At 34.4% G+C, this 27,738-nt stretch overlaps 1 protein-coding gene across 1 annotated transcript in view; it reads right to left on the bottom strand.

The window, feature by feature from the left end:
- LOC107692424 (ubiquitin carboxyl-terminal hydrolase 13-like) overlaps window positions 1-26,782 on the bottom strand; it is a 31,523-nt gene extending 4,741 nt beyond the window's left edge. Inside the window, exons 1-17 of the mRNA XM_016491472.1 lie at window positions 26,553-26,782; window positions 24,105-24,230; window positions 20,512-20,572; window positions 18,946-19,067; window positions 15,472-15,614; window positions 13,401-13,585; window positions 13,134-13,228; window positions 12,712-12,902; window positions 11,796-11,867; window positions 11,453-11,546; window positions 10,444-10,569; window positions 7,377-7,530; window positions 6,962-7,136; window positions 6,137-6,225; window positions 5,481-5,603; window positions 4,839-4,865; window positions 4,478-4,621 (exon numbers count right to left, since the gene is read on the bottom strand). Of these exons, the coding sequence (XP_016346958.1) occupies window positions 4,478-4,621; window positions 4,839-4,865; window positions 5,481-5,603; window positions 6,137-6,225; window positions 6,962-7,136; window positions 7,377-7,530; window positions 10,444-10,569; window positions 11,453-11,546; window positions 11,796-11,867; window positions 12,712-12,902; window positions 13,134-13,228; window positions 13,401-13,585; window positions 15,472-15,614; window positions 18,946-19,067; window positions 20,512-20,572; window positions 24,105-24,230; window positions 26,553-26,663 (2,038 nt within the window). The 5' untranslated portion in view covers window positions 26,664-26,782. The remainder of the gene's footprint in view (window positions 1-4,477; window positions 4,622-4,838; window positions 4,866-5,480; window positions 5,604-6,136; window positions 6,226-6,961; window positions 7,137-7,376; window positions 7,531-10,443; window positions 10,570-11,452; window positions 11,547-11,795; window positions 11,868-12,711; window positions 12,903-13,133; window positions 13,229-13,400; window positions 13,586-15,471; window positions 15,615-18,945; window positions 19,068-20,511; window positions 20,573-24,104; window positions 24,231-26,552) is intronic.
- Between the last annotated feature and the right edge of the window lie 956 nt (window positions 26,783-27,738).

Raw genomic sequence — 27,738 nt, 5'->3', positions numbered from 1 at the left:
CACATTTATTCTAGAACTAAAGTAACATCTTACTCCCGATTTCTCTCAACAAGGGGACATGAGAGCTTTCAATCAATAAATGGGGGGAAAAAAAGTAACTGGCGTTACTTATTTGAAAAAGTAACTCAGATATTTTCTTGTAAATTAAAAAGTAATGCGTTACTTTACTAGTTACTTGAAAAAAAGTAATCTGATTACCAGATTCAACCTAGTGTGTGGATTTATTCACCAAAGAGAATACCAAGAGAGGGTGAAAATATCACACTCGCTGCTCTATTGAGATTACACAGATAAACCGGAAATTCAAATGAACACGAGCCATGTAATCCATTCCCTGTAGTCTGCAACTAATCCTTTAATGTTCAAGATCAAATGCTGTGTCACACACACACACACACAAACTGTATGACACCACCATGTTTGACCGTTAGCAACTACAAACTGACCAGCCTCAGTCCTAAACGAACAAACATTCCAATTAAGTACTGAAGGCCGTCCTGTGCACCATGCCTAACAACATGATATATGACTTGATAAAGAGCAAAAGATGTGCTCACACACACACACACACACACACACACACACACACACACAAACACACTGTATGACACCACCATGTCTGACCGCTGCAACTATAAACTGACCAGGCTCAGTCCTACATGAACAAACATTCAGGTACTCCTGACAACAGACTTGATATTTAATAACAACCTTAAGTTCCTTACCTTGAAAATTACTACTATATATAAAATAAGTATACAAATTAAGCAGAAATGTGACTATTAAATATTAATTAAATTAAATATGTATTAATATTAATTATGAATACATTTTAAATTAAAAGCTATTGTACCATGTAAATATCTCATAAAAGAGAAAGGTATCTCTCAAGCTTCTTTTTTAGAACTTGATTATTTATTTTATAATCCCATTTTGACTAATTCCTTTATTAATTTGCAATTTAATTAGCATTTTTTTTTTACATTTTATTCAGCAACCATGCATTAAATTGATCAAAAGTGACAGTAACAACTTTTACATTGTTAAAAAAAAACATCAATCTATTAATAAATGCTGTTCTTTTGAACTTTCCATTCATCAAATTACCCTAAAATAGTAATATAAAAAAGTATCAGTTTCCAAAAAAAAAAATTAAGCAGAACAACTGTTTTCAACTTTGATAATGATAGGAAATATTTATTGAGCATGAAATCAACATATTGGAATGATTTAGCTTTGTCATACAAAGTAATAAAGTAGAGTTAAAAAAATTAAAACAGAAAACAGTTATTTTTAAATTGTAATAATATTTAGGTTTACTGTATTATTATATGTATAAATATAAATATACATATGTAAATATACTTGCATAAATCAGTCAAGGCAAACAAAATATATAATATTAGGTATGAATTGTCTGTTTATTAATTAAAGAAAAACTGAAATTATGTATGAAAATATCACACACACACAAACATAAAAGGCAAAGCAGGACAAAATATTTTTACTTTTTAATATAAAAAGTTAAGATTTCTTCTTTCCTTAGACTAGCTATATATCACCTCCACAGCACTGAAGAATTAAGGTAAGACTAAAAAAATCTCTGTATATTGCACACTATATTAATAACCACTGTCAATAGCATCTATATAGAAACAGGCCCAGCTGTAGCTGTGGAGCAGACGTAAGCCACACGAGTCTAGGAGGTGCAAAGCTAATGGGGTTTGGACCGCTTGAGACTCTGCTTGTGTGTATGTCTGAGTCCGTTTGTGATTTCAGGTGCTTAACTGGGGCAGGAAAGTGAGGAGAACATAATTTCCTGCTCACAGGTGACGCTCAGTTGTGAGGACTGTGTTTACTAGCCACAAGTGCAATGATAAACCAGGTTGACTAGCAAGAGACTTGAAAGACAACCTTGTGTAAACTTGAATCTACTCAACTAGAACATTTTGAGTTCAATAATATAAAGCACCTTAGATCTAAAATGCATTTGGATTAATCACTTTGGCATGAATCTTTCCCCATCATTGAAAATACGCAACTCTTTACGTCACATGTATTTATCTTATACCCTAGCTAAGTGACATGCTCCAAACATAAAATATTCCCCTGTGGCTGGAACCCAGATAATGAGCCTCACGAAGCACACCAGATTTCCATGGTTTATTTATCTTGAATGCAGCATAGACAACAGTTAAAAATATATGTTTGCTTTAACCAAACGGTATTATCACAGGTCATAGGTCTGTTCTGAAAAAATAAAAAACTCAACAGTGAATTCATCTTGGTAGAAACTACACTAATTAGGCAGATGCTTCACCTGGACATGGATATGACCCAGATTACAGGTGAGGGTAAATATGTTAAGGATAATACATGTTTTTTCCAACAACAATGTTTTGCAAATGACTGATTCCCCTGAGCCTGAAACATTAAGATTCAAATGACATTTTAAAATTAAACAGTCAAACTATAAAGACAAGCAAATTTAACATTTGGCCCAGTATTTGTTCCATCAAACTTCTACTGTTGGTTATGCTTTTACAAAATTTTCCTAGAGTGCAACAGCCGGGTTCTGGAAGTAAAAATGCCATTTATTTTCTTCATAGGGAAACTGATTTTTAGTAATAACATAAACCATTAAAGACCGACCTATTGCAAACACAGAGGTTTTTAATCGATAGTATATGCTTTTGTTGAAGCCATCAGTTTGCATTATTCCAAATTATGTTTTAAATAGTCTTGTTTAACAGCAGCTAAAAACTACATTGTTTTACATCCCTGGTGAAAAACTGCATTACCCATGATGCTGTAAAGAAAATTGCTCCAATCAGAAAGGCGCAGCTCCACACCCGATGTAGTTGAATATGTGTGTGTGTGTGTGTACACCTTTTCTCCTGGTGATGGACCAGGAATCTGGCATCTCAGAGGACGTGTATTTGGTATTGTCTCATATGGTGGCTGCCTACAAAAATGTTAGGAAAATATTTTAGATTTAATATGATTTTACATATACTCTAATGGAAATCCTACTGATGTTGTAGAAGTTATTTGCTTACTGATATAAGTATCAGAGTTTCTTTTTAAATACCATTTTACAATTTTGACAGGGGCAGGCTTCTTTTCAGGCTCTTCAATACAGGGTAGAGTCAAAACCTGATTACTAATAGTTTTCAGATAATCGTCTGCATGACTCTGTGAATCAAGAAACAAATGTTTACAAGCATCATTCTTCCATGCTCCACATTTCACATATTTGTGTTTTCATTTTCATTGCATGAATCTATATATCATACAAGCCAGGGACTGCTAGATGACCTCAAATTCTTTTAATTATATATATATATATATATAGAGCGAGAGAGAGAGAGAGAGATCAAAATATATTGATTCTATATATATGATCAATAACTTTAAATTGACAGTTTTATATTTTTCCATCATTTTGAATTAGATTATATCATTCACAATGATTAATGGGATTGTAGTTCTTTCCCTCATTAAAACAGGTACACAGTACACAGATAAGTGAAGCACTTTTGTACTTTTGTCTTTTTGTCCGATTTTCAAATACTTTTTTGCTTTAAACAAAAGTTTGTAATGTTGTGATTCACCTTTTGGTTGGTTTAGTTAATGCTTTTTAATGCTTTAACAGGACTTTTTTGAAATCCCTATGGGAAAAACGAATGGAAAAAATACTTCTGGAACTGGAGCTAGCACCTCTGAAAAAGAGGGTGAACACACATGCACTCTATTCAGCCCATTTATGCCAATTTTGCATATTGTTGCACCAACGCACATCATAGAGTAATAGTAATATCCAATGTTTGAATTTAAGGACTTCTGTATTAAAAACTATTTTGATACAATTTTGCATCACCGTTTAATTTCCCATAAGGCCTAAAGCAAAACCAGCTGAGTAAATATTGTTGTGAAACCGTGCTCGAGTTTTTGAAAGAATTCAACTGGATGGCTAATATGAAAATGACAGTAAGTTCATCCGAGTTAAATGTCTAAAATGTCTACAGTAAAAGTGTTCCTTTTGAGGCAGCCTGTAATTAGGTGACAGTGTCTTCTGCTCAATTAGACTTTCCCTCACACTTCACCTCCAGCAAAATGGCTACAACCTTTTATCCAGTGGAGCTAAAATGGCAGACACTTGAGTGTTTTCCATTGATTATTAGACTATGTGACCAGAGCCATTAGAACAAATAAAATCTCATACATTTAATACAGTATCAGCTGCAAGTTTTAGACCATAAGTAATGTATATAATTTGCTATTTGTTTATGGAACATTTTATAGTGTTACATAATATACATTGTTAAATATTAGATATAATAACCAATACTACTATTATTATTTTAAGTAATATGGAATAATTGGAATATGGAATAATTATATGGAATAAGCAAAGGACACAAAGGATATGCCTTTGTTCAAAATGTGTCAGTTCAGTCGAGATATGAGGATCTACCTGGCTCTTCCATGTGTGCTATTATCCAGTTAAAGGCCATCTCTGCCCCCATGTTCCCAGTGTAGTACACTGCCTTCCGACAGGCTTCCAGAGGGAAACCCATCTCTGCCAGTTGCATCACAGATGATTCATCTATTTCTGGAGCTGAGGAACAGGTAGAGAATAGTGGCTTTTAACCAACATCAGCAGCCCATAACTAACAATAAATACACAGACCATATTTAAAGTCAACAAGAGAAACTAATGGACCATTTTGAGAGACTTTTAATATTGTTCATCGAATAAGTAATTTTGTAGTGCATGCACACAATTGTAAATATGTCAGATGTAATTCTGAATTTACAATCAAAGTGGTACTTACATTCCAAAGAGTTGTTTGTTGTACTGTCTGAATGCAAAAACAAGACAAAGCAAAGCAAAAGGGGATGCTAAATATGCAATTGTGCAAGCAGACTACTTTTTATTATATTGCGTTATATAATATTTAAAGAAATTCAAACAATGGCAAAAAAAAAACATAAAAAACTGAGCGATAGTAAGATTTTTTATTTTTAATAAAGTTATTCAGCTCACCAAGTCTGCATTTATTTGATAGTAAAATAGTAAAACAGTAAAAACGGTAATAATAATGTAAAATATTCTACATTTAAAATAACTCTTTTCAATTTTAATATATTTTAAAAAATATAATTAATTCCTATTATGGCAATGTTGATTTTCTTCAGTGTCACATGATCCTTCAGAAATCATTCTAATATGTTGATTTGGTGCTCAAGAATCATTTCTTACTATTATCAATGCTGCTTATTTTTGTGGAAACCATGATACATGTCTTCAGGATTCAGAAGATTGATTCAATTTGAAATAGAATAGAATTAGAATTAGAAATAGATTTTTTTTGTAACAATGTAAAAGTATTTACTTTTGATTCATTTAATGCATCCTTGCTGAATAAATTAATTTCTATCAAAAAAAAAAAAAAGTCTAGTCTAAAGTTTCTCACCTCTGGTGTCTTCAGGAATGACAATGGGAGGTGTAATGTCAGGCAGTTCTGCTTCTCCAGCCTGTAGCCCTGTGGCCCGGAGGCGATTCAAGTCCAGGAAATCAGGTACATCTACAGAAACATCTGTAGCACATAAAAAAAAGATTTTGAAGGAAATTATATATTACAAAAAGACATACTGTACACTGATACACTCAGAACAGACTCTGGGCATCATTCCTTTCCAAAAACCTTGCCAACAGTCATTGATCCCAAAAATCTCTCATGTAAAAATACAGTGTTAGAGTACCCTCTGCTGGACAAGGGAAAAGCTTCTGCTGAGCAAACATAACACCTTGTAAACTGATAGTGTTTTGAGGCAAGCAATCATGATGCATTGCTCAACATGAATAACACGTGGTGGTCTGAATTGCACAAGAGAGCATGTTATCCAGACACAGATGACAAACAAGAACATGACATATCAATAAATCTGCTTTGACAGGAGCTGGAGGTACAGAGAAACAAAAATCCTTTCATTAAGATTGGGAAAAAATGGGATGATCCAACATTTTGTACATGCTTTGAATGCTTATGTCATCAATGTGTTAATTTATCTACAACAATGTGAAATCAAATATACAATGTCAAACTAAGAGTTTACTAAAATTACACACCTAACTTTTTGGGCACCCAATCAACCCCAAATGTGAACTTCTTTATTTGAACGATCATGTAATCTGGGAAAGATGCGAAACGAGAAGTCCTGAAGAGAGAGAAAGATATAATCTTTTAGAGCAGGGGTTTATACGTATATTGGGATTTATATACATATACATGGGTTTATCTATAAACTGCCGCTCAAAAGTTCTAACATTGATAATATTAAAATATTACATGCATATTAAAATTATTTCTGAAGGATCATGTGAAGACTGGAGTAATGACTGGTGAAAATTCAGCTTTGCATCACAGGAATAAATTATATTTTAAAGTATACTACAACAGAAAACCATTTTTTAAAGTGCAATAATACTTCACAATATTACAGTTTTTTTTCTGTATTTTTGGTAAAAAAAAATACAGCCTTGATGAGCATAAGAAACTTATTTAAAAAAAAAAAAAAATTAAAAATCTTACTGATCCCAAACTTTTGAACGGCAGTATATAGGCTATAGGCAATCTACCTCATGAACAGTTAAATGTTCTCCCATTGTGCAATACAAATATGTGCATTAACCTAAATACTATTTAGTGTGTGTATATATATATATATATATATATATATACACACACAAACACAAACACACACACACACACACATAAATATTATAAAAATGACAAAAATACAATAAAAAGTAATGATAAATATTATAATTAAATGTATATATTAAATAGCATGAAATTGCGTTATTGTAGATGTAATCCCCATGATATTCTTCTAAATTTTGGAGAATGTGTTACAAGTCCTTCGAAGGTCTCAAAACCAGAACCTTGCTTACTTCACTCCGGCCGACTTGGCTTGCAGTGCAGAGCTCCAGAAGTCTGGAACATTCTCAGGCTCAGTGAAGTCTTGCAGACAGGCAGTGAAGGGGATTCGGGCTCTCACCGGCTCTGGAGGGGGCCGCATGTTCTCCTCAGCTTCCTTCCGCTTACTCTCATATGCTATTAACTCCTCTGTACAATCGACAAAACCATATGCAATTAAAACACCATTAGGTCTACCTGCACATTAGATTAACTGAAAAGAGCTAAAATAATATTAAACACAATAAAACAGTATCACCTGACTACATTCAATTTCATAATTTTGTATAGTCAGATCATGTAGAAATAGCTCTTTAAATGCAATAAAAAACCCATTTCAACTTTTTATAGTGCAGGAGCGATGTTTAACTCAGTTGTAGAAGGTATTACCTCTGTTGCTGGCAGCCTCTAAGGGTACAGGAAGCTGCATAAGGTAGTCCACTCGCTGTGTGTACCGCACCTTCTGTGTCTGACAGCACTGCACTCGCTCCTCAACTAAGAAGCGGAACACATCGCTGGGGGTCTCTGAGCCTGAACTGTTCCTCTGGAAATGGCAAAACACAAGTTCTTTTCTGTTAGAGCCATGGCACAGTGGGTAACACTGCACATTATAAGAGCTGGTTTGCTCATGGAAAAACAGATTTGAATCCGACCTGTTCACATTCGCCTTTTCTCCTTAACTTTCCTATCTACTTTTCCGGTCCATTAAAGGCAAAAGCCTATAAAAAGTTTTGTTGAGGCACTAAGAACCTTCAAAGACAGACAGCATTTAATACATTAATGAGATAATCCACCCAAAAATTAAAATTATATCATTATTTATTCACCCTTGTGTCGTTCCAAACCTGTATGCAGTTTAACTGTTCCTCTGGAAATGGCAAAACACAAGTTCTTTTCTGTTAGAGCCATGGCACAGTGGGTAACACTGCACATTATAAGAGCTGGTTTGCTCATGGAAAAACAGATTTGAATCCGACCTGTTCACATTCGCCTTTTCTCCTTAACTTTCCTATCTACTTTTCCGGTCCATTAAAGGCAAAAGCCTATAAAAAGTTTTGTTGAGGCACTAAGAACCTTCAAAGACAGACAGCATTTAATACATTAATGAGATAATCCACCCAAAAATTAAAATTATATCATTATTTATTCACCCTTGTGTCGTTCCAAACCTGTATGCAGTTTAATCTTCGTCAGAACACACAAAAAAAAAAAAAAGATATTCTGAAGAATGCTGGTAACTAAACAGTTTCGGTACCAATTGACTTCCCATTGTATTTTTTGCCCATATAATGGAAGTCATAGGGAACTGAAACTGTTTGGTTTTCATCATTCGTCAATATCAGATGTTCCACAGAGCAAAAATTCATACAGGTTTTGAATGCCATACAGATGAGCAAATAATGGCAGGATTTTCATTTTGGGGTGGACTATCCCTTTAACAACCAAAATTATGACTTAAAACACAATAATGGTCATATAATTAACATTTCTACAAAACAAATGGTAAACAAATCAACTTTGTATTTAAATTCAGGCATCTTTAGGGACAGTACAGCATTAGTCCATAATTAAGATCAACAAGGTCATCCTAGGGCAGTTTCGCTATTCTGAGGCCATACAGAAATATACCAGCCCTCCTCTATCAAGTCTGAGATACTAGAGACCACTGAGCAGAGAACAAACCTCCTGAGGATGTAGAAACGCACTGTAAGGTCCCTTCACTGTTCACAGGCCTTATGCCATTTCACACAAGGCACAGCTGAGGGTGGCTACAAATAAACCAGTCAACATTTCTGAGTACCAAACATTTCAAAGAACTATAGCTCTGTCTTGGTTTTATGAGGTTGACCCCACTTGGTTTATATGCACTGTCAGGACCAAGCAAACGTCAGCAAAGATTAGGTCTTGATCAGTTCATCACTTCAAAATCAAACAACTATATAAATATATCAAGATTTTTAAAGCTTCACCTGAAATCTAAATTGACTATTTTCATAATTCTATCTCTATTGTGAATGATTCTATCTACTGTATTTTGTGGACAGATCTCTATTGCTATCTCTATTGCGAATGATTTGTTCTATTATAAACTATTCATCTGTGCATGTTAGTTAAATTATAAAAAATGTCACTAGTAGGCATTCCTACTCGACCTCTGTATCTAACTATATTAGGTGGGTGATCATTGCCTGCACTCCCAGGTAGTTGCTTGTTACATCACATTACTACTTACTCTACCATTCAAACGTTTGGTGTCAGTAAGATTCAGCATGGATGCTTTAAATTTATCAAAAGTTACAATAAAGACAATTATAATGGAAGATTGGTATTTCAAATAAATGTTGTTGTTTTTTTTTTTACTTTCTATTCATCAAATAATCTTGAAAAAAAAACGAAATCAGTTTCCACAAAAATATCAATCAGTTTTCAACATTGATAATAATATGAAATGTTTCTTGAGCACCAAATCAGCATATCAGAATGATTTCTGAAGGATCATGTGACACTGAAGACTGGAGTACTGACTGATGAAAATTCTGCTTTGCCATCACTGGAATGAATTACATTTTATAATATAAGAAAACTGGCAATTCTAATTCCAAAAGCAAATCACTCTCAGTGTGAATACTCCTTAATAACCTGCTAACCCTCTGAACTGACTTTCCTTTTCAGCTGATCTCACCAAGCACTTATATTTTCCAAACCCTCCCTCCAGCCACCTGTCATATAGAAGCCTTTTTGCATGATCCAATCAGTTCAAAAGTATGTCCCATTGTAGCAGAAAAGGGAATTCTATTGGGAATTCTTAATTATATGCAAATTCTATTTCTTGTTGACATAGTCTAACAGTGCAGCTCCACTGTTGTTTGTTTTTAAGTCACGGAAGTGTCAGGGAAGGCAATGACTTTCATTCTGGACATAGACCAAGTGGGGAGGGTAACAGGAAGCATTATCAGCCCTGTGTAACCAATAGGGGTATCTAATTTTAACTCAGTTGAGAAAGTCACTTTAAGTATGTGTCTGCCAGCAGAGGGATAGAGAGTGCAGTCAAATGTGTCTCCTGAAACCAGAGCCTGCTGACAAGACTCAAGGTCTACAAACACGTCTGGGGAAATTCCAGCCAAACCCTAGAAACCCTTGATTCTCTGAAATCTTTTTTTTTTTTTTAAATAAAAGAAGACTGCAAATGACACCCTGTATCAATCCAAACCCAAATGTACAAAAGGAGTCATCTAGAAAAATGTCTATTGCCAAGCTGCTCTTGTTCCGTGAAATTAAAGTAATTTATAACCAGTTTTCAGCTTTAAAAAAGTCACATAGGTTTGAAGTGACATGCGGGTGGTTATTTAGAATTTTAATTTTTGTGTGACAGACATGAAATCTTGACAGTCAAGGAAATATTGTGTTTTCCAAAAAAAAAAAAAAAGAAGCACATGAAAGAGAAACACATTCGTACCTCCACCAGGTTAATTAAGTGCAGAAAGAATTCATGAGCATCTTGTTGCCGGTTTGAGGAGAACTCTGGGTGTCCTTTACTGACCAGCGCTTTGAACATCTTTGGTGAAATCCCTCTTTGCTGCTGCTACCGAAAGAAAACAACATGATACATCTTGTTGATACATCAGAATCACCAAATGCACTTTAAAATGTCATCAGAAAACCTATTAAGAAAGTTGGATCGCAGCATGACATACTTAAACACTCTTAAAAGGCCACAAACCTGAACTTTATAGGAAAATGGCAAGCAGCATTTTTTGTTTCATAAAAAATACATCAAATTAAGCCCATGTATTCTTTGAACAAGAAATTATTTATATTATTTTGGAAGCATATGAACAATTCTGTATAAATTCAGTGGACCTCCAAATGATTATATTTTAGTCATTTATAATGATATTTAAATAAAAAACACACAAAAACAATGCAGGACACCTAAAACATTAATTTAGCTTACGAAAACAAGCGCACCAAAAGTACATTCATGTCTGCAAACCCATGCTGCTGCTCATTTGCTTACAATTAAACTCTGCTCAACTTTGTTGTATGATTTTGTTTGTTGTGTTCACCTCAATTTGCCAATGAATGACCTCCAGTTATTGCAAAAATTGTCAGAATGACTGTACCTTAAGGTTGTTTCAAATACGTCTGAAATAAGTAACTAGTAGGCACCATGGGTATTGGTCTGACAACGAAGGCAAAACAGCATCTTGTAAGTGTAAACAGAGTTATGTAAACCTAATTAAGCCAAATATCAACAAGACAGACCAAGTCAAATATCCAGTTATTGCAAAAATTGTCAGAATGACTGTACCTTAAGGTTGTTTCAAATACGTCTGAAATAAGTAACTAGTAGGCACCATGGGTATTGGTCTGACAACGAAGGCAAAACAGCATCTTGTAAGTGTAAACAGAGTTATGTGAACCTAATTAAGCCAAATATCAACAAGACAGACCAAGTGAAATACCTTGTATTCTTCTTTCATCACCTGTTCAATAAGATCTGATTTCATTGGAGGTTTTGAGTACTGGCCTGAGAGAAGTCCATGACCAAGTTTTGCCCTTAAAAGGTAGGAAAACACACGTTCCAATTTAGATACCATGTCAAAATTACACAATTTAGTAAAGACGTGTTTAAGTGCTGCCATATTATACTTTAAATGAATTATCAACCAATGCAACTGTCATATAGTAAAGATATGTATAATATTGCATTGCAATTATACAAGAATTAGATGTAATTTGAATTTCAGAACTAAAAAACAAGATAAATGCAACATGATAATCACATTCCATGACAAAAACACCTACATTTGTGTGCTGAAATCCTGAGTTGGGTCAAGGGGTGAGTAGTCAAATATTCTCTGTAGGTTCCCAACATACCTGCAGAATAAATATTGGAAAGAAAAGCAATAATTTCTTACTGTCACACCTGCATATTGAATTCACTAAGTAAAGAAGCCCCTGGCTAGATCCTTTAAATCTGGCACTGAAATAAAATCACTGACATACAAAAGAAAACAATAGCAATCAAACTGTTAGAAGGCAGAGTTTAAAGGAACAGTTCTCCCAAAAATCTAAATTTGAAAATGTACACACCCTAAGGCCATCCAACATGTAGAAGAGTTTGTTTCTTTATTGGAACAGATTTGGAGAATCCAAAATCCACTGATGTATTTGTTTAGAACAGTTTTGGACTGCTTTTGATTGTAAATGGTGCTTGATCTGTGCATATGTCTCTCCTGATGCAGACAAGATTAATTTTCACTGGAGAAAGTAATATTATTGAAACTAATATTATAATATCTAGTATTATGGAGGACTCATATTTTAGCTGAAAGCAACTGTTTGAAGTTAAAAGCGTCTTGATGATATTATTACAAACATGCAGCCTTTCACTTCACAAGATGTTAATTGATGGACTGGAGTCATGTGGATCACTTGTGGATTAGTGTGATGATTTTTTCAGCTGTTTGGACTCTCATTCTTACGGCACCCAATCACTGCTGAGGATCCATTGGTGAGCAAATTATGTAATGCTAAATTTCTCCAAATCTGTTCTGATGAAGAAACAAACTCATCTTGGCTGGCCAGAAATGTCATTTCTACAGTGTGATAGCATTCAAACTCGGCTTCTTTCTTTGTACACAGACTCAAAGACAATGGTAGGAGAATGTGGACAAGTATGTAGAATGTATTGGGCCATTAAGGATTTTAAGGTACTTACGCTCTCTGGAACTCTGGAATACTGAAAAGCACTTGCATAGTGGTGCTCAGGTAGCAGCTGTTGCCCAGGTTTTTGATGCCCGTGTATCCTGAGCCATAGACAGGCTTTAGCTTTAGACTGGACTCCTGAATCACTTCCCAGTCACTCACACGCGGCTGCACGTGGTTGTCTGTATGATGGCCATTCTCTGTCTGTGAGGGATGGACATAGACATTTGAGGAGATTGGAAGGAGGCAGTGTTGCTTGTTTTTGCTTAATTGTTTAACTATTTAATTTAGTTGAGTTGAGTTGAGTATTATATATATTGTTTTTCACTGCATAGTCAAATATTAAGAAGGTATACTTTTATTTTGAAAATCTGGAAAACTTTGTATTATGTGGAGAAATATATAAATATGGAAAATATAAACAGAAAAACATACCCTTTGCATTTGCAGCATATCTATTCCGAAGTGTAACAAATGTTCTGATATGTGAGGATCAAGCACCGCTTCTTCTTCATCGAAAGAATAAATATCTGCAAAAGAGAGATAGTAACTGAAACATTCGTAAAACCTTCTATAAATAATAAAAACAATGTCTAAATTATGTTTGAGCCTGAATGTATTGTGTATGTTATACATGTGTACCAAACATATTCCCTGAAAGTCTGTGTGACACATGAAAACCTGTCATTGAGAGACACTTACCTGCTCCATCTGGGTTGATTGTGTCGAGTTTAACTGCCAGGGGGAAGTTGGTTTCTTTGTAGTGCTCAAGGGCATGTCCGTTCCCTCCGCTCCCATCAAAGAACCACTTCCCACAGAGGACAGAGCCATCCGTCAGGTTTAGCCACAGGTTCTCTCTCATTTCACACTTGGCGCACTTCCAGCCACTAATAGGACATAACCCATATTGAAGACACAAACAGGCAGGAGAGGAACTCCTCATATTTCAGTTCAGTTATGAGGCTATGTTACTCTATAATCCACTGACTGTATGCTGTAATCTTATCGTGTAGACCAAGACAGAGACCATTTCCAAAATATCAATATATCGGCTAGACCAGGGGTAGGCAAGTTCGGTCCTAGAGAGCCGCAGTCCTGCAGAGTTCAGCTCCAACCCTAATCAAACACACCTGAACAAGCTAATCAATGTCTTCAGGATTACTAAGGCTATAGGCAGGTGAGTTTTTTTTTCAGGGTTGGAGCTGAACTCTGCAGGACTGCGGCTCTCTAGGACCGAACTTGCCTACCCCTGGGCTAGACCAATCTTGGCCCATATTTGGCCATTTTGAGATTATCTGCCACATGGCTAAAGAAACCCCCTTTAGTGTTGTTGTTAACTAAAACTAATTGTTTTTGGCAATTGAAATTAAGCTGAACTATAATAAAAATATAAATATTAGATGAAAAACAAAGAACATTTTGAAATAAATAAGTTTTAAGTTGAAGCACTAAAATTACTGAAACTGAAATGAAAATAAACTAAAAGCTAAATAGAAATTTAAAAAAAAAAACATAACAAAATCAATAAAACTGAAATTAAAATGAAAACTGAAAATATAAAAGCTAATTTAAAATATTAATAAATACAATAATCCTTTTGTGTCTGTTCTTAAATTAAGCAACAACCTTGGCAACGGAAAAGGCACATTTTCTCTTTTCAAGTTTATGGTTTTATAGTTTTAGGGTAAATATGGTAAACAACTGTTAATTTCATACATTTTGTTATTTCACTACAATTAAACTACTATTTTATATACCACATTATATTAGCCATCAGACACCCTTCTCTCTAGATATCAGCATCAGTATCATCATTTGAAAATATTTTTTTTTTCATTTGAAACTGTCTAAACTGTTAAAGGGGTCATATGATGTTGCTAAAAAGAAAATTATTTTGTGTATTTGGTGTAATGTCCACAGCGACCAGCACGGATCAGCTCTAGGCATGACGAAGCGGATATCGTCCTCTTTTGGAAGGCCAAACAAAGTAGTTTCGCTTTCACAACGAAACACACAGCATCTTCGCGACATGGCGGCAGTGGCAACAACAATACTACAGCGAAAATAAAAGTTACGCCTTCTTTCTTTGCATGAACATTTGGGTGGAGTTATGCAGATATTCCCACACAGTGACGTAGACATGTGGGGGCGTGTTAGAACGAGCCGTTTTAGGTAGGTGTGGTTGACTCTTAACTTTTATAAAGAATATCTCTTTGGATTTGAGACTTTAGTCTTTGCAACTTTACAGATCTTCTTTATGCACCAAGAACTTGTAACACTCCAAAGAGAAAGGAAAAATTGAAATCGCATCATATGACCCCTTTAAAGCGCCCTTTCACATTTCAATAGCAAGACATAAAGATTACGCAATACCAGTCAGATTCAAATAATACAAAAAATCTGTTTATCTGCTCGGATCTCATTTCATCCCATGTAATTTCAATTAGAATCATTTAGCATTGGTTCCAAATGATCCAAATTACCTTTAAGCATTCCTTAGGAATATTTGATTAGGGATATCGGTCAATCACTAATCTTTAATGTGGTTAACCAACAGCATGCATTGCCTCATACATGTCAAGACATTCTACTGGGTGTATTAATAAGTTATCCTAAACATATTCAAGCACTTATTCAAACATCAATAGCTTGTTTTGATATTAATCCACCTGGCAGAGAAAGCAGACATATCAGATTCAAGGGTGACCTGAAGCAAGCATCGGCAGTCTCTAGAATGCTAGTCCATGTGACTCTGGGCTCCCATGTGACCAACCTGGGAGGAATTCGAACCCTATTATCCTGCTGTCTAAGACTTCTGGCATGTCTAGATACTTGGATCTCCTCTTCCCATGAATCAGCCTCCTGCTTTTTGTATGGAGATGAAGCATTGAGGACGGCATCACAGGCTATTGTAACCTGAAAGTTAAAGGGACACGTGAACATTACATTGCTTAATGTGATATTGCACCTAATGAGTGCTTACGAAACCACAGCAAGCTGGAAAGTGGTGCAGACTATTACTAATTAGATTTAAAAGCCTTGAAGCTCCTGGGCAGATAGGTTAGATAATGCATCTATTTTCAAGGTAATAAATATTAGGGCAGCAGCAGTAAGTAAGCACACCATGCAACTGACAAACACAAAAATGTGTTTAGTTGTGTGCTACTGTATGTGTTGTATGAATAGCTGAAGTACAACATAAACTGTAACAAATGAACCTTTTTGCATCATGTGTACTAAATGAACAAATATTGAGATATGTTTGTACACTACTGTTAAAGATTATGGGGTAGGTAAGATTTTTTCATTCTTTTGATAAAAGTTTCTTATGCTCACAAAGGCTGCATTTTTTAAACCAAAAATTTGAATAAAAACTGTAATATTGTGAAATACTGTCACAATTTAAAATAAAAAATATTTTCTTTAAATACATTATACAATATTTTTTTATTTCTGCATGGCAAAGGTGAATTTTCAGGGGTCATTACTCTAGTCTTTACTGTCACGTGATTATGCTAATATGCTGATTTGCTGCTCAATAAACTTTTTTATTATTATCAGTGTTGTGCTGCTTAATCATTTTGGGAAATTGTAATTCTTGATTAACACAAATTTAAATTTTTTAATTAAATCAAAATTTTATTTGAAATAGAATTTTAATTTATAAACAACGTAAACGACTTTACTATTACTTTTGATCAACTGAATGCGTTCTTGCTGGGAAAAAAAAAGTACACATTTCTTTCAATTGAAAAAATCTTACAGCTATCGACTCCAAACTTTTAAACGGTAGTTTATATTTTGAGAAATTCACAAACAGCCCTGTGGAAAATACATATTTTTTTTATTTAAAATATTTGTGGTGAATTTTGAGTAAATTCTGTGTAAAATAAGCGTTTAATTTTCGATTTTATCTTTTTTTTTCTTTTGTTTGCTATCAATAAGAAATTGTATGGTAAAATGGTGCTGGGAAAAAAAAAGTACACATTTCTTTCAATTGAAAAAATCTTACAGCTATCGACTCCAAACTTTTAAACGGTAGTTTATATTTTGAGAAATTCACAAACAGCCCTGTGGAAAATACATATTTTTTTATTTAAAATATTTGTGGTGAATTTTGAGTAAATTCTGTGTAAAATAAGCATTTCATTTTCGATTTTATCTTTTTTCTTTTGTTTGCTATCAATAAGAAATTGTATGGTAAAATGGATCAATATTATAACAGCCATCAGCCAAATTGCTCACTCGGTATCTTTGTTTACTCCTTTATCACTCTTAATATTTTCAAAAATATCAATAAAAACACAAGACATGCTGTGTATTCAGGCAGCAATGACTGATAATTTTGCTTTAAACCAAAAATAATTATAAGAATTCAGATCTAATAAGAAATAAACTTGTTTTAAAAAATCAAAATTAAATCGGTAAGACTAAGCCTGGGCGATAAAACGGTATCGTATCTTTGTTTACTCCTTTATCACTCTTAATATTTTCAAAAATATCAATAAAAACACAAGACATGCTGTGTATTCAGGCAGCAATGACTGATAATTTTGCTTTAAACCAAAAATGATTATAAGAATTCAGTTCTAATAAGAAATAAACTTGTTTTAAAAAATCAAAATTAAATCGGTAAGACTAAGCCTGGCCGATAAAACGGTATCGATATTTATCGACGGTACATCTTTTTCGATAACGATATAAAAAATGTTCGATATAGCACATGATATAGGCACGTACTATGAGTGACGCAGACAGCACACACAAACATGAACACATGCTGAATTGAGTGCTGTGCCTGCCTGTGATGAAGAGATTGTGAATACATTTTTTTTTATATTAGTCGAATTTAAAATAAACATTTGCATTTGAATGCAAAAATAGTACAATCAAATGTTAGGTGTGTGTCTGGGAGCATCATTAGTGGAGTGCGAGATGCGGTAATGATGTGAGTGACGTTGTTGCATTTTAATGTTTTTGTTAGTCTAGCCCACGAGACGCCCGCTGCTGCGTTATTCATTCAAAATATTAGAGAAATGTATTAGCTCAATGCAGAGAAGATCTTGATTAGGTTAAAACCGAAACAAAGCCATTCACACAGAACGCATATTCAGCGCATTTTTAGATGGACAAATATGACTGCTGCACTCGCGTCTCATGCAAGAGATGTAGCCATGCAAAGTTAAAACAGTTTAAACTCAGTAGAAAACACGTCGCGAATTTGTGGAGGTTTACTCCTTTTCACTGCGTCTCTTATGTTTTTAAATGCAATCTGAGTGAATGGCGCTTCGGCTCTTTGTATTAAGCAATGCATAAATACATGATGCTGTTTTGTTAATAATTGTTTATGCAATTTACTAAATTATATTTTATTTATATGAGTTAATGTAGACGTAATGCACGTTTTTTTTATAGACAGTTATTTCCTTGCGTTGACAATTTAAATGTGCTGCATTATTTTGCTCATTGCACCCTCCTGTTGCCTCGGAAGACAATTAGACCTATTCAATAAAGACCTATTTAATCTGCATATAAAACATTAGAAATTAGATGTTTGTTTAATTTTTATTTTGTTTGTCTCAATAAATTGGGTTAATTTAAAAATACAGTGGTTAAATTTAAACAGTTTTTTCTATTGCTCTTTGTTTTAAAAAAGGTTATAACAAAATTTCAATAATTATCAATATCGAACGATATTTAACGTTATATCGTTTGATACATTTTTTAGCTATATCGCCCAGCCCTAGGTAAGACTACCTTAAGACCTATTTAATCTGCATATAAGACATTAGAAATTAGATATTTGTTTAATTTTTATTGTGTGTTTGACTCTTAAAAAATAAATATTTGTTGTTTGTCTCAATAAATTGGGTTAATTTAAAAATACAGTGGTTAAATTTAAACAGTTTTTTCTATTGCTCTTTGTTTTAAAAAAGGTTATAAAAAAATTTCAATAATTATCAATATCGAACGATATTTAACATTATATCGTTGATACATTTTTTAGCTATATCGCCCAGCCCTAGGTAAGACTATAAAACAAAAACTCATATTACTGCTACACCACATGACATCACTGCACACAATGAGAAGCATGAACAGTGAGTTTATAAAGTATAAGGTCATCTGCAGACAGAATATAATGTAATGACGTGATGTTTGACAAGCAAGCGTTGAAACTGAAAAGGCAGATCAGGCCTTTGGCATGCAGGGCACACAGGGCACATGAGCACACACTCTCACTAACCAGTGCGGGCAACTCCTCAATATTTGGTAAAGGGATCTCAAAGTGGTCTGGAAATATGACAAGCTTGGCCTCATCTTCATACTCATAATCAACTCCGTTAAAATCACGGTTTAGCTCTAAATCTTCAGGAAATGAAGCAGAAAGAGATATTTTTAATCAAGAGCTAATGGGATGACTGCACTCAAAACAAGTGCTTAAAATGTCCCCAAAAAATTAATTAATAAACACATGATGAAATTGCACAAAACATACACATTCAAAAATAGCTGTCTATTTTCATATTTATCTTTAGTATGTTTTGATGAAACATTTTCTTGAGCTCCCTTGATTGAACCAAAAACATTCAAATTTGAGACTAGAATGTATATCAATGTCTAATAAAAGTGTATATTTCAGGGGCAGCAACTCTCATTTTGTCTTTTTCAGGTTTTTAACACCCTTTAAAATGGCTTATTTGAAAGTGAAAGTGACGTGACATGTGGCCAAGTATGGTGACCCATACTTGGAATTAGTGCTCTGCATTTAACCCATCCTAAATGCACACACACAGCAGTGAACACACACAAACCGTGAACACACACCCGGAGCAGTGGGCAGCCATTTATGCTGCGGCGCCCGGGGAGCAGTTGGGGGTTCGGTGCCTTGCTCAAGGGCCCCTCAGTCGTGGTATTGAAGGTGGGAGAGAGCGCTGTACATTCACTCCCCCCGCCTCGAACCCACAACCTTTGGGTTATAAGTCCGTCTCTCTAACCATTAGGCCACGACTTCCCTATTTTACACTTAAATAGTCCTGCAATGCAAATTTTTCTAATTTTCTCTGTAGTCTCTCAATCAAAATGAGGTTATGAAAACAGCAAGTTTTATTACTATAAAAGAATAATAAATTAATTTTATTAGTTTGAGTTTTATGATAACATGACTACGAAAACTGACGGACTGAAGAAAGTATTTGATTGCATATGTTTGCCCTCTAAGCCACTCCAAGCAGACATATCCGTAATAGAACAGTCTGAGTTGCCTAAATGACATATTTGGGAAAGCATTGTGGGTTTACAAAATGACTGGCATCCTTTCTGACGTATTGTCCTCAAACAGAGAAGGAGGCATGTATATTGATTGGATGCCTGAGAATAAGGGGCCGCCGGTCCCCCACCTGCTACGTCACACCTCCAACGGCAGAAGTGTGTCAGCTTGGGGGGTTGATAGGGCACAGCAGCTGACAGCCACAGTCGGCCACTGTAAACCAACCCTTCATAGCAGAAGATTAGGCCAGGGCAAGCATGTGGCACTTTAGATTTAGAACGGTTACTAACTGCATATACAAATAAATGAGCTAAATTTAGCCCCAGCCCAGTAATTAATTTTTTATTTTTATTTTATTTTATTTAGTCATTTAGCAGATGCTCTAACTGCATATACAAATAAATTAGCTAAATTTAGCCCCAGCCAGTAATGACTGAGACTGCTAAACATAAAAATACATGGCTTATTAAAAAAGGTTTGAGGTAGAAGTTTAAGTCTCTGCTTTTTTTTTTATTTTTTTTTTTTACTTTAAAACAGACTTACCTAAAAATATTTTTCCGTTCCTTCTTCTTGGTATGGCACCCCCTGCAGCACCTGTGGCTTTCTGTAATTAACATCAGGAAACAACATGGGTCATAAAACTGTAAAGTGCTTTGTACTCAAATATTTTATGTGGTATTAGTATGTGATGTGGATATTTTCAGTATTTATAAGCAGCGCTGACTCTATTCTGTTTGTATGTTTGTTGTGGTTTAATTTAGTTTCTGTGTTTTGAAAATGTAATAAAAGAAAATCAAAAAAAGAAAACAACATGGATAATAAATAATGCCACATGTAACTGAACATCTGTACTATACAACAAATATTACTGAATCATGTTGCAAATTTGGATAAAATCCAATTGATGTGCATATGAAAGCTTGACAGATGGGAATGATTGTTCTGTACAAAGCACATAATGGTAAAATCAGTTGATTGTAGAGTAAACGACTGAATGGATAATGGTGACACACTTCTCATGTAATTCCAAGTATAAACAGCAAACACAAAAGCTACAGGAACAGAACCGGCTGTTTCTGGACAGATCCAGACATGAAAATAGCAGCATTTAACCAGCACATCCACATTCACTTGGAATGAACAAGAAACCATTAAATAATTACGTTCCTATTCTAAATTACCAACAAATCAGTCGTGATTAGGCAAATGTATAGGAGCAGGCTGGGATTCAATAGAACTGCTAAGACAATAACTTAAAGCAGCACTATGTACATTTTTTCTGTGTTCAAAATTTGCTAAATGTATATAATGAGCGAGTACATCATGAATTAATCTTCCAAAACGCGTTGTTGTCTTATTCCGAATCACTACGGTACACTTATAATAAGTACTTATATTTGGACTATTGTAGCCTGGTCGGGTCGTCACCGCTGCGGAGTAACACATACCTGCGTGAATCGCCATAGACATAAACTTACAGAAGTAGCTCCGGTTGAAATGTTCTTCCGCGGGATGTGTGCAGTTCTGTTTATTAACCGCTAGAGAGCCAAACGTTACATAGTGCTGCTTTAACATCTGAAGATTTAAAATCTATCATATTGAATTCAGTACGGTGTTTTAAATAATGCAGCACAGTTCATTTATCTTCTCTGTGTACCATGCTGTTTATGTTTATCTACCATGCTGTCTAGTTATGCTGTTCTTAGAAAATAATTGACATATTCTTTAAATGTGCTTTTTCTTGCTGACATTTCCCAAGACAGTTAGTGCAGTAGACACATGCTGGGCTCATCACTTATATGCCAAAATGTCAAAACCACCCTCTGAATTACCGAATTCTTTCTAAATTCTTGCAGAAGAACTGCCACATCGCAAGATTAAAACCATAACATTCAAAGATGCTTTCAAAAAAGTCATAACTCTGGAGATTCACCTCTAAATTTTCTAAATCCAACAGACCTCCTGCTATGCAATCTTCATGAATTGTGAAAATGTAGGTATAGCAGATCTCTAAAACATGAAGAAGAGGCAGGCAAAAACCATCTGCAAGAAACTGAACTCACAATGAAGAGTGAAAAGCATACCTCTCAGGACCTCTTAAGTAATCAACTCAATACTCTTAACTGCTTTCTAAATCCAACAGTCATCAATGTCTGCTACATCTTTACGCATTTTTGGAAGTAAAAATAAAAGAGGACAAATCAAAAGGATGTGACCACAATAAGCTACACACTCTGTCTGATAATGATAATATTTGACAACTAATTTGATTAGCGATTAATTGTGCCTATGCACTATGCGCAGAAAACAAATTCTACAATTAAAATCTACATGTAACACAAGTAATTGTATTTTTTATGAGAGTATTAACAATAAAAGGACTACTATAATTGAATATAAATGTAATATGTTCAGATGAGTGAATGTGTGTTCCTCTTACTTCATACCAGGTTTAGTCTTTGCTTTTTGTTTTTCTTTATTATCATTTTTAATTCAGTTATTGTAACTACTTTCAAATAGTAATCAATCGGTTTAATTTTTGCATATAAAGTTTAATTGCCAACATAGATACACTCAATATATTTGTTTTCACTGCCTTCAAATTTCACATTGTTTAGAGGACAACGTTGATGGGAACGTGAAAGAACAATTTTGTAAATAATGGATTAAAATATATATTTTTTTAAATAATTAATCTTTTTTTCTCATCCAATTAATCAACAATGTAACTGTCAAACTAATCAATAGTCAATATAATCATTAGCTGCTACATACATAGTCCCAGTAGCCTAATAAGCACATCCACATTGAATCTGCTGACAAAAGTTCAAAGAAATCTCCACAGATCCACACGTCATTCACGATCCACACACCCTCCACCCCTTGCATGTTTAATAAGTATTACTGCTAATTTGAAAATGCTTTGCAACACATGTTTAGTATTGTTGGCCTTATTTAGCACAACTTATCATACTTAAAGCTATTTCACAGATTTCCTCTTAAAGGTCCCATGACATGCTGCTTTTTGGATGCTTTTATATAGGCCTAAGTGGTCCCTAGTACTGTATCTGAAGTCTCTTTCCCGAAATTCAGCCTTTACGAGCCAGTCCCACAATGAGCTTTCCTTAGGACGTGCCATTTCTGTGTCTGTAGCTTTAAATGCTAATGAGGAGGAGAGAGGCGGGGCAACTGCCATGCTTCGCTCGTTTGCAAGCCATGATGTCTCTCGAGGAAAAAAAAATATTGCGCTCGCCTCGCACGGTAGTAGCTCATTTTCTCATAGGCGGCCCAAATTCTCTGGGCGGGCAAAGCAGAGAAAGGGGAGGTAACCTTTCCCCGTATGACGACATAAAGGGAAGATTCCAGATTGGGCCATCTGAGCTTTCATTTTCTCAAAGGCAAAGCAGGATACCCAGGGCTCGGTTTACACCTATCGCCATTTCTAGCCACTGGGGGACCATAGGCAGGCTAGGGGAACTCGTATTAATGTTATAAATAAAGTGAAATTTTCATGCCATGGGACCTTTAAAGACAGCGCAGTGCATTCTGCAGATTCACCTTACGTTTATGTTAATGCTTTTGTTATGTTACTGGACGCATTGAATCTGTTTGCACTCAAAAAATTAAGTCAAGAGTGTCAATTGCAAATTAAGTTAATTCCAGTGAGCAGAAAAAAGTTCTTCATCAAGACAGACATTGATAGGAAACCATCGTCAACAAGTACTGCACTACATTACAACAATGATCATTAAATATTACTTTGTCTCTTTTGCTTTCTTTGTGTTGTTGGATACCACTCAGTAAGTTTCTATAACACATTTAATATGCACAGGTTCCTTTAGAGCAGGGTTCCTCAAATCTTGCCCTGGAGGGCCAATGCGCTGCAGAGTTTAGCTCCAACCCTGATCAAACTCACCTACCTGTGATTTTCTAATGATCCTGAAGACACTGATTAGTATGCTCAGGTGTGTTTGATTAGGGTTAGAGCTAAACTCTGCAGGAAAGTGGATCTCGTGGGCCAGATTTGAGGATCCCTGCTTTAGAGTGTAGAATGAAACATGTTTACTTTTTCTATGACGTTTGCAAAGATTTCAATCCAACAATAAGCTTGAAAAAAGTTTTGTCACTCTTCTTACCTCTTTCACATGTCGTTTTAAGTGCATGTACACGCTCTGTCCAGTTTTATGGTAATGTCTCTCCACATGTTCTCTTCCGAAACCCAGGAATGAGTTCATACACACATACAGACCTCCTTCTGATTCCTAAAGAAAATGATGAAACAAGTCAAATGTGGCCAAGTAATTTTATACTTCATATTAAATGTAAATAATTATATTAAGTTACATTTACAAAACAAATGTGAACAAAACTGCTGTTAGAGAGTGTTCAAGTCATAAACAACATCAACATACAAACACATGAAAAGAGGAAACACTTTAACGTAGCAGAACATAATCGAAAACACCTGCATCGAACAGTCTAGGGCTTTACTGAATTTTAATGCAGAGTATCTGCTCTGTGTTATTAGAAATAAAATTATTAGACATAAAAGTAAAATTATAAATAAACCTAAAATTGCATAATGCTCAGAATTTTGCCTTTTACTTTTATCATTTAAATTACTACAGTAATGGTGCTCTTTTTTGTTGCTGTACATGTTTTCAGGCATATATTGCCATAACATGGCTTTTTGGACATGTGTCATGATATATACGTTTGGTTATCAAGATCATTCACATAATTTATAATGGCATAATGCTTGTTTATGTACAGTGGGTAACACTCAGTGATTCTGTTTTTATTTTTTTCTGACTTGTTGGTGTTATATCTTTCACATGGGTGTTATAAGTTGCACTGAGTAAATATAGCTTGATAAAACAAAAACCGTGTTCATCTTCATTTCAGGCTGCAAAGCAACAAAATGTGATTATTTTAAAGGTGGGTGATTCTTTTCTATACCCACTGTAAGTTATCAAGGTTGTTTTCAGTACTGTTTTGTTCATTTTAAATTGAAAAATTCATATAAAACAATAAGAGTAATACAATAAGAGTTAGTGATACAGAATAAACAAATAAGAAGTTTAATCTGGGTCAAAACACTGAATTGCATGGCCGGTGTTTGTAGGTTAGGGTGTTGAGGTCTCACCAGACTGAAAAAACCTGTCACTAGCTCCTGGTGGTGACACACGAGCTTGAACAGATAGTGTGTAAAAATAACCTGTCTTTTAGTCTGACATGTGGAACTCCAAACAGCTGAGTCACCTTTAAAACTTTTAGATCTGTTAGCTAGTTGTGCACTTTACCCACATTTATTTAAATATTCCCATCAATGCTTAAAAAAAAAATACATGGTATTCTATATATTATTTGTGGTCAGAGCTTGTACACTTGAGTATGTATAACAGCCCACACTGATCTGGATTCTTTTTATAGCTCATAGCTGCTTACTGCTTATTAGTGTACATTTAGGAAATCAGTTTTCACATATAGCAAGCTACACAACATTCGTTAGTCTCTTGATGTCAAGCAAATATCATAACGTACAGCATGATCTCAACAAGTAGCCTAGCTATCACACTACTAGGATGAGATGGGGCTATTTTTAAATCATACAGACCCGACATTCCTCATGGACCGAGGGATGTGACGACGAAAACATTGGAACATTGAGGGATGGAGGGTGGTGTCTGGTGTGCTGGGGGTTTAGGGGAGGGAGACAATGGGTGTCCCCTTGGAGAAACAGGCAATATTTGACATTATTCACCCTGACGCCAAGTGGTGGCGTTTTCAGATAACTTACGCTCAATGAGTTTGATGTGTTTATAACGGCTGTGGCATGTAGTATACTTCAGTACAGAACAACTTAACGTTATCTTTTTTTTTATTTTATCTTTTAACTAGCAAATGATTTTTCTGAAATATGATATGTATTATGTTGTCTTAATTATCATTGTTTTTTTTATTTCCATTTTGTTATGCATAACATTTTATGCTCTTCCTCTTTTATTATAAAATTGGTTTCATCTTTAATCTGTTATATTAATTCAGATATGTTTACATGTTGTCATGATAAGTACTTGATTGTTTTTTTTAAAGGTGCTATACCAGCGATTATGTAAAATTTAAATTTACATTGTTATTATCTATGCAATGCATCATTTAATCTACATTAAATCACTTTTCTTTTAATAATATTTCAATAATAATAATTATGTCCTCAAATTTTTTATTTTATTTTAATTAAAACATAAAATATATTGAAACTCATGTTTTAGACTGACATATTAAAAGACAATAGACTGAAATACAGTAGTTCGGCTGTTTGCTTGGAATAATTTACAAACTGAAATTTTATTTTATTCACAGTTCTGAAACTATCTTTTAATTTACATAAGCTTCTGATGTAGTACTTCAACACTTCACTATTACTATTATTACGTATTTCAAATGTCTAAAATGATTAAAATGTCTAATTTTAGTGTGGCTTGACTGCAATAATACAATTTTTTTTTATAATATCTAGGTTTTGATTCCAATTGTTTTTGGTGGCATTTGCTAACTTGAGTATTTGACATAATACTCACAGGAGAGTCGTAGGAAAAAGCGCATTCGCTCTTGAAAACCCTGTCTCCCCTCCTTGGTACTCTAATGGTGGGCATGTACGGGACAAGTAGCTCTCCCAGATCTGTAGCCATCTTCACATTCCTGCTGCTCGCACCACTATGAGCCTCGCTGGAGCAGCGTGTCAGGCAGAAGATGAGATGGGGCTATTTTTAAATCATACAGACCCGACATTCCTCATGGACCGAGGGATGTGACGACGAAAACATTGGAACATTGAGGGATGGAGGGTGGTGTCTGGTGTGCTGGGGGTTTAGGGGAGGGAGACAATGGGTGTCCCCTTGGAGAAACAGGCAATATTTGACATTATTCACCCTGACGCCAAGTGGTGGCGTTTTCAGATAACTTACGCTCAATGAGTTTGATGCGTTTATAACGGCTGTGGCATGTAGTATACTTCAGTACAGAACAACTTAACGTTATCTTTTTTTTATTTTATCTTTTAACTAGCAAATGATTTTTCTGAAATATGATATGTATTATGTTGTCTTAATTATCATTGTTTTTTTTATTTCCATTTTGTTATGCATAACATTTTATGCTCTTCCTCTTTTATTATAAAATTGGTTTCATCTTTAATCTGTTATATTAATTCAGATATGTTTACATGTTGTCATGATAAGTACTTGATTGTTTTTTTTAAAGGTGCTATACCAGCGATTATGTAAAATTTAAATTTACATTGTTATTATCTATGCAATGCATCATTTAATCTACATTAAATCACTTTTCTTTTAATCATATTTCAATAATAATAATTATGTCCTCAAATTTTTTATTTTATTTTAATTAAAACATAAAATATATTGAAACTCATGTTTTAGACTGACATATTAAAAGACAATAGACTGAAATACAGTAGTTCGGCTGTTTGCTTGGAATAATTTACAAACTGAAATTTTATTTTATTCACAGTTCTGAAACTATCTTTTAATTTACATAAGCTTCTGATGTAGTACTTCAACACTTCACTATTACTATTATTACGTATTTCAAATGTCTAAAATGATTAAAATGTCTAATTTTAGTGTGGCTTGACTGCAATAATACAATTTTTTTTTATAATATCTAGGTTTTGATTCCAATTGTTTTTGGTGGCATTTGCTAACTTGCAAAAAAAAAAAAAAAAAAAAAACAAAAGAATTTTAA

This window comes from Sinocyclocheilus anshuiensis, unplaced genomic scaffold, assembly GCF_001515605.1.
Source record: "Sinocyclocheilus anshuiensis isolate Anshui unplaced genomic scaffold, SAMN03320099.WGS_v1.1 scaffold70, whole genome shotgun sequence".
NCBI classification, from domain to species: domain Eukaryota; kingdom Metazoa; phylum Chordata; class Actinopteri; order Cypriniformes; family Cyprinidae; genus Sinocyclocheilus; species Sinocyclocheilus anshuiensis.
This window is presented reverse-complemented; position numbering and strand designations above follow the sequence as displayed.